The sequence below is a fragment of the Plecotus auritus genome (genome assembly GCF_963455305.1).
Source record: "Plecotus auritus genome assembly, chromosome: 2".
NCBI lineage: Eukaryota > Metazoa > Chordata > Mammalia > Chiroptera > Vespertilionidae > Plecotus > Plecotus auritus.
In genome coordinates, this window is record NC_137771.1 from 46,426,242 (window position 1) to 46,438,890 (window position 12,649).

Below are 12,649 nucleotides of genomic sequence, written 5' to 3' on the forward strand. Positions count from 1 at the left end.
CTGAAATTATGGAAATGACTATGCTTAGTCCCAATTTACTTTTCTGACTCATTAATATAGGTCCCCAAAGACTGTGTACTTGTCAATACTTCATTCATTGATTCAACAAATATTGATTGTGTACCTACTTTCCACCAGGCCACTAGGGATTCAGCAGTGAATAAAATATTTAAAATACTTAGCAATTCTTCTATAACGAGCATACTTCTATTTTTGAAAACATTCACTTATTATTATTATTTTTACCAGTAGTGCTTTTCATTAATTTCAATTTGCCTTTCCCCAATATGTGTGAAGATTTAACAAAATTTCTCCTGGACCTCTAAGGAAAGGAAATATGAGAAAAAAAAAAAAGATATTAGGTAAATTATTTATCTGTGAAAAACAGTTGTAATTTCTCTGGACCTGTTTGCCTTTTCTATAAAATAGGCGAGTTAAACTAGAGAATTGAAAAAATATATCACAGATATGAGAGTCCGTGATCTCTGGATAGTAAAAAAAGAATTCAACCTTTAGCAACTTGGCTTCCTTCATCAGAATTCTTTCACCAACTTTGGACAAGTTCAATGTTCTCTTCCTCCTCCAAGTTACTCTTTTGTGGGAGGTATAAGTAATGACTGCCACACGGTAGCCTGGGAACCTAGGCAAGGATCTCCATTCTCTAAGGACCAGAAAAACCCGGTAATTCAGAACAGTCGTCATGAACTCTCTAGAGCATAGAGTATCACTAAAGCATGCTCCATGGTATCATCAAACACCTAGCTCATAGCTGACACTGTAAATATGCTTTGAATAGACAGAAGAATGAGTTAAGCAAACAGTAGCCAAGGTGGAATAATGTTAGGAAGGCTTGTTTAGAGAAAGGATCCCTCTTGACTGAGTTAAAATCTCCATCTAAGAACTATTTTAACATATTTTTATTAATATCAAATAACTGCTAACCAAGTATTGATATTTTTCCATTGATTTTTAGGGAGAGTGGAAGATAGAGGGAAAGACAGAGAGAAATATCGATATGAGAGAAACACATCAATTGGTTGCCTCCTGCAGGAGTCCCAACGAGGGCCTGGGCCAGTGAGGAGCCTGTAAACAAGGTACATGCCCTTGACGGGAATCAAACCCGGGACCCTTTGGTCCTCAGGCTGACGCTCTATCCACTGAGCCAAACTGGCTAGGGCCGTTGTAGTCCACTTTTGTAGAACAAAAGTGTTAGGCGTGTTTACACACATTGCTTCACGTCAGCCACAGAACAGTTATTAATAAGGCAGCTGAGATTCTGAGAGATGAAGCAACTTGCCCATAGCCCCACAGTTAGTAACCAACAGAGGCTGGATTCATAGTTTGTTCTGTCTGATTCCGAAGCCCACATTCTTTCCATTATACCACTCTGTGCCTAGGATTTATAGAACATTTCCCCTGAACACCCAAAGGTCACAGATGTAAAGCACAAACACCTGGTTGTAATTTCTGGCTGTTTATCATTTTAACTGGGGGAAAGAGCTGACTCCAAGATGAAGGCGACTGCTGTCCTTGATTCATAGAATCCTGGAGCCAGAATAGGTTGTCCTCCATTCCCTGGTATTTCTCATGTCTCAGAGGTGTCACCTTGCGCATATCATATTTGTTTCACTATTGCAAATAAATATAGACTCTGCTATCTTGAGCCTCTACAAAATAACTCTCTCAAGAGGGTGTGTGCCACTAGATCAAGAAAAGCATCCTCCTGAGAAAGAAGTCAGAATAGTTATTGGAGGAAAAATAGTATTCATAGAATTTCATTCCTGATGCACTTTTTTTTTCTTGGTTCTTTTTTAAAAATTTTAATTTAATTTTTAAAATTTATTTCTTAATCCTCACCTAAGGACATGCCTACTGATGAGAGAGAGAGAAAGAGAGAGTCGATGTGAGAGAGAAACATCAATTGGCTGCCTTCCCATATGCGCCCAGACTGGGGATGGAACCCACAACCTTGGTATGGGTCCGGGAATCGAACCCTCAACCTTTCAGTGCATGGGGCAATGCTCCAACCAACTGAACCACCCAGCCAGGACTTTCTTGGTCCTTTCGCATCCATGCCAGGTCACCTCTGTCAGGGTGAACCCAAAGCAGTTTGGATTAAAATCACCTCTCACTGAAAGGACGGAGGTGTTTCAGATGTAAAGCATTGGGGTTTGGCTCCTTCATCTGGTCAGTGAAAACTTGGCCCTACTTTAGGAAGCTCCTGTGGAGACTGGAACTCTCCACCAAAATCTCAGCAGCCTCGGGCCGGTCCCAGCCTGGGAGGAGTGCCAGCACTGATCCCACAGAAGCTCTGAGCGTCTGGAAGAGAAGCTGCCTGAGTCACGTGCTCCTTTGTGCAGAGTTCCCGAGAGATAACAGGGCTTTTAATTCTACCTCCTCAGGATGTGATGGTTAAACGTTAGATAGTATCTCTCAAAAGCCTTTGAAGCTCCTTCGAGCTTTCTTGTGTGGAAAAGCTCCTAACCCTTCCCTGAAATCCTCCGATCCCTTCCTTTCATCCCTGGCCTGCTCCATCCCCAGGGACTGACAGGCTCATCTTTTTGCCAGCTTCTTCTGAAGTTAGGTGGTTTGGGAGAGGGCCAAACAGATGATGAAGAAAGTGCCGATATACGTTGGTGGGATCTGAAGGCAGCCCGCGGGTCCCAACTTCGTGACTTCTTCCAGGTACGATTACGAGGAGGTGGAGGCCGAGGGCGCCAACAAAATGATGAAAGACCTGGAGGCCCTGATATCTGATCGCTCCTTTGTGGGGAAGCAGTTCCCAGTGGGTGACAAAGTTTACACCGTGGAGAAGGTCGACAACTTTGAATACAGCGATCCAGTGGACGGAAGCATTTCAAGAAATCAGGTAGGAACAGACTTGTGTGAATGTAGGAGAGAAGCCTTAGGACACTATCTCTGAAATCTCAAGGGAAAAAGAGAAAAAGGCCCTGTGGTCATTTCTCTCCTGCTGCCCTGTTTTTCTAGAGTGGCTCTTCTCAACTGGTTTTTGGCCGCATCACACACGACGTGCACATGTTCTCGTAGGGGAAGTGGTTTCGCCCAGGTTGTTTGCACTCCCCTAGGCCCTCATCCTGCAGTGCTTAGCCTACACTCCAGGGGGTTTTGTACCTCTAGAATCACATGCAAGATGTTGTATTGAGTGAGTGTGCAGAGAGGAGCTCCAGGATCTAAAAAAAAAGAAAAAGAACTGCAGCCTTAGGAATCAACCCTCCTCGTTTCCTTCAAGGGGTTGTAGCAGAGAGCCGGCGTGAGAGTCATTATTATAGACTGATACATTCCAATTTCATTTTCTAAGAAAGAAGAGAAAGAGGTAAGCCATTCACAGAAACATTCACTGTTGTTATCTGTAGCACGTGACTCACAGCCAACCCTAACATCACGCCTGTGACCTGGTCCGTGTCTGGATGGAGACAGCGCTGTTGGGGTTTCCCGCTTTGGGTGCCAGGGACCAAGGCTGCAGGCTGGGTCAGCCCTTCTCCAGGCTTCTCACAAACACTCGGGGCCCACGGTCCTCTTTCTTCTGGTTCCTCTGCCAAAACAGAATGAACGCATCTCTCATAATTTAGAAACAGAAAAGAAAGTGCCTGGGGTCTCCCTTCCTCAGAATTCTAACTCAGCAGCTTTTCTCCCATATGCCTTTTCACCATCTGTGAGAACTTTGGGTCTAGTACAGGCGATTGTAAATTATGTCTGAGATAATTAGAAAAAGAGAGGCCTGGAGTGGAGGAAGGGGGTGGTTACAAAAAGGGAGGGTGGGGCCCAGGGATGGAAGGGTAGAAGAGAGCAGACGTTTTTGTAGCAGAGCCTTGAGAGAGAGAAAAACAACCCCCAACCCTGCACGGCATCCAGCAGCTGTTAGGAGGGAGGAGGGGAGCGGAAGCGGGCAGGAGGGGTGTCGCCATGAACCCTGGCCCTGCTCTCTGCTCTGAGGAGGAAGTCAGCAGCTCCACATTCTATAAGAAAATCTGAGTATTTAGATGGAAGACCAGGTAGGAGGGAAAATCTGAAGTAGATGTAGCATCTGCAATCAAGTGCAAAGAATTTAGAAACTTCACGTTGAAGCTGTGGAAGAAGGAGACTGATCCTGGTGAGTTTCTAGAAAGCAATTCCTGGTGAATGGGAATGAACTACGTCTTGCTACGATGACCAACCTGGGACTGTCCTCTGTGTATTTAATCTGCTGTCTCCACTGCTGAATGGCAAACACTGGATGGGGTTTGGTGACAACTAGCCGGTGTGGAGTGGTGTCTTGCCTTCTGGCCAGACTTCGGCTTTATACAAACCTCTTCTGTTTATGGAAGAATTCATAAAGACTGAAGCATCTTCAGATAACTGTCTTGCCCAGTCTTCTTACCTCAGGCTGTGCCAAATCTACCCAGGAGTCCCCACCCTTTTCCTCCGAAGCAAGAAGATTATTGAGGATGAGAGATGCGTCCAGGGAGGAAAAGGCGAGGGCAGCAGAGAGAGGGGGCTGGGCTTGGCATTGCACCCACATGGACCGCTTTTAGTCCTCAGACATCGGTGGGCGACTGGCGGCTGGATCCTGCTTGATGGGCGGGGGGTAGCCTGTCTCTCCTCTGTGGGGCCTGTGGCCTCCTGTTCTCTTTTGGAGGCTCTCCACCAGTGTTTTGCAAAGAGTTCTTCCTCTGGTCTGCCTGAAACATCTGCTCAGATTTCAGTCCATTCTGTCCATGTTTTCTCCCTGGTCCGGGAGTTGAATTTCTGCATTTGGTGGCTTATTTATTTGCTTTATTAAGCTTCAAACTGGAATGGTTAGTACATAAATCACAGTGGAGCAGGGAGGGAAGGATGGGCCTGGCGTCACCCAGCCTCCATGGCATCAGGTCTCCTGCCCGACCTTGCAAATGCTTCTCCCCCATGAGCTCAGCCCCCATTGCTTGGATGCAATGACAGGTTGACTGAGGGCTCAGCTGCTGCCATTTATCAAGGATCTAATCCTCTGATTGATCAAGTACCGATGAGATTAGACCTCCAAATGCACGCCTTGTAATTTGCTAGCCTTCAATCTCCCTTCCAGCGTATGGGGTGGAAAATCTGTGCTTATCTTTTCCAGGGCTTGCGGCTCATTTTTGCAGATGGTTCTCGCATCATCTTTCGACTGAGTGGCACTGGGAGCGCAGGGGCCACCATTCGACTGTATATCGACAGCTACGAGAAGGACATCGCCAAGATCCACCAGGACCCCCAGGTAATGACCAGGACCTGGACCCTGACTAGTTCTCTCTGTTGGGAGGAATGATAGTGGCTCCATGGTCAAAAAGGTGCTCTCACTTTCCTGCATGTCTCCTTCAATTTGTCATCATAACAGTGACAGCTGACAATTATCTGAGCATTTGCTATTTGCCAAGCTCTGTTCTAAACCCATTACACGGGCATACTCATTTCATTCTCTAATGAGGTAGACTCTGTTATTTTCCCTACTGCAGATAAGGAAACTGAGGCACAGGAAGGTTAAGCAACAATTAATAGGTTCACACGCCTGGAAAGTGCCTGATCTGGGACAGCTAATCTTTGAATTGGCCCCTCAGCTGGTCATTTGCCGCTTTTTCTGGTCCAATTGCCTGCCCTGCAGTACATACACTGGTTCTAGATTTGGTGGTGAGCGAGAGGGTTTCATGACCCAGCAAGAAATGTCTTTATGAAAAAGTCCATGGACTTAGAGCCTGGTTGCTTCGGTTCCCAGTCCCTCCCAAAGAGTCTCCAGAGCCCGGCCAGCGTGGCTCAGTGGTTGAGCCAACGTTGACCTATGAACCAGGAGGTCAGAGTTCAATTTCCTGTCAGGGCACATGCCTGTGTTGTGGGCTTGGTTCCCAGTAGGGGGCATTCGGGAGGTAGCTGATCAATGAGTCTCATCATTGATGTTTATATCTCTCTTTCTCTCTCCCTTCCTCTCTGAAATAAATAAAAATGTATTTTAAAAAAACAACAACAAACATAAAAACAAGGAGTCTCCAGAAGTATGTCAGAGTGTCAAGGGACCCTGGGAGCCAGGGACGGGACAGAGACGAGACTTTGGAGGGCAGATGCCGGTGGGGGAGTCTAGGGGAAGCAGTGACACAGAGTACAGTGTTCCCAGGTGCATTCCTTGTCTTGGTGGATGCTCCCCAACCAGAGCTCCAGAACTGAAAATGTTTGGGACGTGCTGTACGTTAGCGCCTTCTTGGCAATTCACAACACACTGCATTGAAAGGCTCTGAGAAAAGACACCTGTTTAAATAGCATTCACCATGCTTATTTTTCCACAAAGCTTATTTTTCTTCTAACACCTAATTAAAATTCTGTGAAACTCACTTGAAAATCCCTGGCACCGTGGTCTTGAGCATACGCTTCCGAGTTAGAGAGATCGTGCTTTTCATTCAGTGTCTGCCCCTTAGCTGCCTGTCCCTGGGTAAGTCGTGTCAGTGTTCTGAGCCTTGGTTTCCTTGTCTGTGAAATGCCAGAATACTGCCTACTTCATAGAGTTCTTATAGGGATTTAATGAAACAATGGATGCAAAATTCTAAACACTGAGCCTGGCATATAGGATTAGCTTTTGAGTGGCCCCTATAGATGTTTTTATTACAAAAAGAGGGCGGTAGGAGGATACTTCTCTCTACACTTTTCCCAGGCTCCAGCTCAGTCATCGCCAGATCTCTGTTGTGTTGCAGGCATCCCTAAAACTTAAACGAGAGGTATTGCTGTCTGCATTGCAGACCCACAGAATAATAGAGAAAGAGAAAAAGAGGAAGGAATTGTGTTTCTGTGTCCTAATGCCTGACAAAGAATGAATGAAAGATAGATTTCTTCTGGACCATAGCCCCGAGGAGATGGGGGGCACTGAAGGTGCAGGGCGCCCACAGTGCCCGGTGTACCACCATTCCGGCTGGAGATATGCCTCCCCTCACTCTGGAGCTGCTGGGCCTCACTCCCAGTACTTTGTTGGGACTGTGGGAACCCAAAGGGGAAGTGGCAAGTGGTGTGGTCAGCATGTGGAGTCGCTTCTCTAGTTCTCACTGAGGTAGAATGAGCTGGTGGATTCAATGAGGAAAAGCACCAGTGAGCAGTAGAAAATGTGCTTCTCTTGGCTCTGCCCTTGAGTGACCTGGTCAGATCACCCCTTTGGATATCTGTTTCCTCATCCGTAAAATGGGCTGTTCAACTAGATAAGTAGTTTTTATTTTTTATATTAAATATTTATTTACTTAAGCAACAGGAGAATTTTTTCAAGTGAGAGGAGGATGAGAGGGGGTGTAGTTGCATTTTGAAAAGACCTCTTTGGGTTCAGTGTGGGAAACAAATTGGAGGATGCAAAAGTGGATCTGGAAGCACCATTGTCCCAGGTAAGAGAGAGAACATTGATTTAGCAAGAGTTTTGGCACTGGGATGGAGAGAAATGGGTGCTGTTGAGAGATGTTTAGAAGGAAAAAACCCCACAAACTTACACTTACTGATAGACTGGAAAAAGGTTTGCGGGAGAAGAAAGGTCAAGAATGACTCTTAGTTGTCCCTCTGCCATATGTGATAGATAGTAGTGTGGATTCACTGCAGCAGAGAATGCTGGTGGGGGAAGAACGGGTCTGTTTTTAGACTGGTACAGTTCGAGGAGCCTTTGGGACAGAGGCAGTTGGACAGGTGTGCCGGGAGCTCAAAGGCAAAGTTAGGGCTGGAGCTAGAGTTCTGTGCTAGAGAAAGTGATGGAAAAGGCTCTTCTTTTTGTGTCTCCCTCAGGTCATGTTGGGCCCCCTGGTTTCCATTGCTCTGAAAGTCTCCCAGCTCCAGGAAAGGACGGGGCGCACCGCACCTACCGTCATCACCTAAGAAGACAGGCCAGATGCAGTACGTCTCTCCATCCCGGACCCTCCACGGCATCTGATTGAAGAGCATGGATAGAAATAACGCGTGTTCACCCAGGCTTTTTAGGATTTGGTTTTTCCACTAACAGTTTCTGATGAATGGTACGTTTGCAAAGCACTGCCAATCGATGTGCCTGTAGGAGCCATGTGGGAAAGGGGCAGAAAGAACCCAGGGGCTTATGTTAATGTCAGTCCTTTTTTCTGTTTTCCTTTGATATTTTTATTGATTTCAGAGAGGAAGTGAGAGGGAGAGAGAGATAGAAACATCAATGATGAGAGAAATCATTGATGGGCTGCCTCCTGCATGCCCCACACTGGGGATTCAGCCTGCAACCCGGGCATGTGCCCTTGGCCGGAATCGAACCGGGGACCCTTCAGTCCGAAGACCGATGCTCTACCCACTGAGCCAAATCGGCTAGGGCAATGTCAGTCCTTTTCATGCCCCTTCCCACTGCTGCTGTGTGGGTATTTGCCTCCTTAGCACCAAGTTCTGTTTACACTACAATGTGAGGTGGAGGATGAGCATTAGCTAATGAGGCCACTTTTCATCCTTAGGATGTGCCAGTGAAATGACAGTGCAACTTTCTTCTCCTTGGTGAACCTTTCCCCCCGTTTATTGTTTACATGGAGTCCAGCAAAACGCAATTTCTGGTGCCTTCTCTCCAATCAGTTCTTCCCTCAGAGAGAGACGTACTTGTCGACAGATTTCTGCCTTGTTTTGCAACATAGTTCTATTCACGCAAATATTTTGCGATATTAAAGCAAAATAAGCTGCTATTTCTTGATGTCTTTTATTTCTTAGTTATAAAATTCTTGTTTTGTTTCAGAAAGAAAACAGATTTGTTTTTGAGAGGGAAGAGGGTATTTTATTTTGTTTGGATGTCATAATTAAAAAAAAAGTTATCTGTGCTAGGTTTAAAATCCTTACACTCAATACTGATCTTAGCAGGGTTGATGTAGGCTGGATCCTTCCGAGGTGAATAAAGTAAGCTTGGCATGGTTAACTTGGAATGAGAGAGAGGAAGGTGATTCTCAGGAGGTCTTAAATAGCAAAGCACTGCCACGTGCCTGGTGGTGCTGAGATGTCAGGATATCTGTTGAGGGGATGGAAGCAGAATTCTCAGGATCCAAGAGTAAGATTATTGGTGTTTGCCTGGATGTCTTAAACCCATTGGCATCTTATTCATCTTAGAACATTCAATCCACAGGTGTATTATAGTGGTTAAAAGCATAGGCTTGAGAGCCAACAGACCTGCGTTGGAATCCCATTTAGGACCTTGAGTCACCTTTGAATATCTTTCTCCTCCTCTTTAAAATGGGGATGAAAATAGCTCCAACTCTATAGCGTCATTGAGACCCTTAAGTGAGTGGACCTGTGAGAAGCAGTGGGCACAGTATCTGATTCATGGTCGGTTGTTAAATAAGTGGGAACTGGGACTATGCTTATTATACTATTGTTTCTAGATTTTTAAGCATTGGAAAAACAAAAACTATGACACTAACATTTGCAATGCATTTTATGGTTTCCAGATGGGATATTCCAGAAACACAGTTCAGTTCTGTACCCCTCTGCCACCCAGAGTGGAATCCCTGTTCCGGGTGGCAGGGTGTTTGTCTGGGGTGAGATGTCCAGTGTTGCCATTTAACATGGTCCAGCCCAGCAAACACAGCTGAGCTTTGGCAATGATGAGATGAAGATGAGTACTTACTGAACAGTAAATGCCAGGCTTTGTTCCAAGTATATGGCTTTCCATATACTCCTTAAGTGCTCCCGATACCTCTGTGAGGTAGGTACTTTGAATAGTTCCATTTGACAGATGAAGTCCGGTTTCTTGCCCAAGGTCACACCACTGGAGAGTGGCGGCGTGCCCCCAGGCAGTGCAGCTCAGCCCCACACGGTTTACCAATACTTTGTATTGCCTCTTTCACGGACTGGCTGCTTCCATGGGTGGAAGAAAGGTGTGCAAATACCCCTGTGTTTTACTTATTAAGGGGTGATAACTGTGTGCCTTGGGTGCCAGAGACTGTTAGTTTTAGCATTATTGTCTCTACCCTCCCCCAGATCTCAATATCTGGCTGTATCAGTCAGCCAGGAAACAAGTACCGACCCACATTAAGTGTGTGATGCCATGGGAACAAGAGAGAATGTATAACAGTTACTGCCCTCCAGCCGCCTGTAAGACTAGCTGGGCGAATGAAGTCCATGGCCAATAGACTGTATAGGATGAGTGCCTTATGAGCTGTGTGAGCAATACCTGCAGTTAAAATCCAAACCCAGACACCTATTCTGTTTCAGGTGTTGGGCTAGATGCTTTCGAGTAACTCTCGAAGCGAGGCATTATTATTCTCTCTTTGGAGTCGAGGCAACTGAAGCTCAACAGAATTAAGTAATTTGCTCCAGGATCCCAGCTACCATGTGGTGGAAGTGGAATTTTGACCTGAATCTCACTCTCTTTCCATGACCCTTCCCTGCCTCCCCATCTGTTGAATCAGCTGCAGACACTCCCAGGTCTGTGGCCCCTGGAATGGCTTCACAGATTTCCTCCTTGTCCCTGGTCATAATTCAGCTGCTTCCCCTCACCCCACTTGGCTACAGGTTTGGGAATTAAAAGCTCCAGGGAGGATGAGGGAGGTGGCTGGGGCTCTGGAGCAGTGGGGGTAGGCATGGGTCAGAGCCATCTTCCCTCCCTTTGTGGCTTCCAGAGAGACACCCCAACACATGTGTCCCCAGGACTAGCAGGAGACGGAGCCCTGAGAGGCTGGCCAGCAGCAGCAGCCACACTTCCCTGCCTCTCAGCATTGCTGTGGTCTGTGAGTCAAGCCTGTTTTCTGTGGGGTGTGGTGAGCACTGCAATGAGATAATTGGGTTGCAATTGTTTGGGGCCCAACTCTGAAATTTCACTTTTCTCCCCCCTCTTGATGCTCAGCTCTCACTTAGGAGAAGCCGATTTCTGTTCAGGAATGTTCCCCGGACCCAGGACATTGCCAGGCTTCTAGGGGATGGGCCCTGCCTCAGAGAACGAAAGCAAAGGCTGAGCTGGCTGCAGAGAGAGGAGGCAGGCGTTGGGGCTGTGTCCCTCTGCCTCCTCCACCCCGAGTTCATCCATGCTGCTTTCTGCTGCATTTCTTGTTGACGCATTAGACAGGAATTGGCTTTATCCTCTGTGCAAGAGACGCTCCCCTTGTGTTTTTCACATTTCCAAAACCCAAGCACAAGAGGTTGGACAGTAGTAGCGGCCATCATGCATCTCATCTGAGTTACAGCAGAGGCCTCCTCAGGGCCTCTGGCCTTCGTTCTGCACCCCTGTCCCATTTTCCACATCATCAGCTATGTGTCCTTGGAAATGCTGAAGTCCAGATGTCTTTGTCATGCAACCTGCCTGCCACCTACCCCAGCAACTCCTCTCCCTCTCTTTCTGCCTTTGGTCTATGCTTCAGCCACATGACCCATCTGCAGTTCTCTGGAAATCCTGTGCTCTCTTGTCTCCAGGCCCTCAAACCTGCTCTTCCTCCAGCCTGCATCACCCTCCCCCTTCACCCCTCCCTCTACCAAGTTCCCAACTCCTACTCATTCTTCAGGTCTCAACTTAAACATCATCTTCTCCTAGAAGCTTTTTCTGAGCCTCCAATGTCTGGTTCGGGAACTTTTTCAGGTATCCCTATAGCACCCTATTTATGGCCCTTCCCACAGTCTATGTTCGTAGCCTGTTTATTTTCCATTCCCCCTACAGCTCTGGGAATTCCTAGAAGGCAGGGATTGTCCTTTTCATCAATCTTTATCCAGGATCTAGCCCTGTGACTTGCACATCGTAAAAGTTTAATAAACAATTTTAGGAAAAAGTGAATGAAATCTAGTTGCAGAGTGTTTTCTAACGCTGTGAACTCCCCAATCAAATGAAGTACGATTGTCTTCATGTTGCAGGTGATAAGGGAGCTGGCCAGCTTTCACAGCTAGTGAATGCCTAACTGTGACCTCTCACAGCTTTAGAGGTGGAAGGTGAGAAAGCACCCAGGAGAGAGAGTCAGAGTGGATACTAGCAGCAAATGGGAGGTCACTTCGAATAAAACTTGATTTAAATGTTAAGACGTACTTTATCTCCCATTGCTACAAAAGTTCATTGGGTGTGTAGTTGGGGAAGGGTTCACCAGATTAGCTTGAATACAGAAAGAAGTTATTTTTCAGGGAATAGAGTCAACAAAACCCCTAAGCCCTGAAGCCTCCCTCCCATCCCCCCCATTGAGCAGATTCACAGAAGGGAAGCCATGAGGGAACCCCGGTCCTGGGCCTCACATGGGCAGGGCACACAGCATGCACTTCTGGAAGGCTCGGAGCTCTTCTAGGTCCCCATTGTCAGAGCTAGGAGCATCCCGCACCTTGGCTTGTCATTATACCGAAGAAGTGGGGTCACTGCCAGCAAGAGCATGTCTCAGGTCTGTCTGTTCGTCCTCTGGGAACCTCTGAGCACTCTGGGTTGGTTTCACCAAGTGTGAAAGCTCTGCCTAGGGGTTGTGGGTGTGGGCTAATGACTGTTTTCCTAAGAGCATGTCATCTGTGCTTCAGAGTGCTGCTGCTCTCCAGCTGCTCTGCCTAGGCAAAGCAGAGGCCACTTTGTATAGAAAAAGTCGCATTTCTTTCTTGTCTTAAAGCAATTTAAATCAACTGTTGGCCCAGAAAGAAACTCACTGCAGACTGATTCATTTGCCTCCCAGCATAACCATTATTGCTTGACTCATTTTCAGTTCTTATAAGTGTATTTCTAGTATCACATTAT

The 12,649-nt window shown here is 46.7% G+C and overlaps 1 protein-coding gene across 2 annotated transcripts in view; it reads left to right on the forward strand.

Annotated features, from left to right (window-relative positions):
• Positions 1-8,886, forward strand: part of PGM1 (phosphoglucomutase 1) — a 61,239-nt gene extending 52,353 nt beyond the window's left edge. Inside the window, exons 9-12 of one of the 2 annotated variants that reach the window (XR_013959971.1) lie at positions 2,686-2,869; positions 5,099-5,233; positions 7,753-7,979; positions 8,433-8,654. Coding sequence is in view for 1 of the 2 variants with exons in the window: in XM_080656915.1 (XP_080513041.1) it covers positions 2,686-2,869; positions 5,099-5,233; positions 7,753-7,842 (409 nt within the window). In the remaining variant the exon portion in view is untranslated. Of the gene's footprint in view, positions 1-2,685; positions 2,870-5,098; positions 5,234-7,752 lie in introns of both variants that reach the window. The other variant, XM_080656915.1, reaches the window with a different exon arrangement.
• Positions 8,887-12,649: the final 3,763 nt, after the last annotated feature.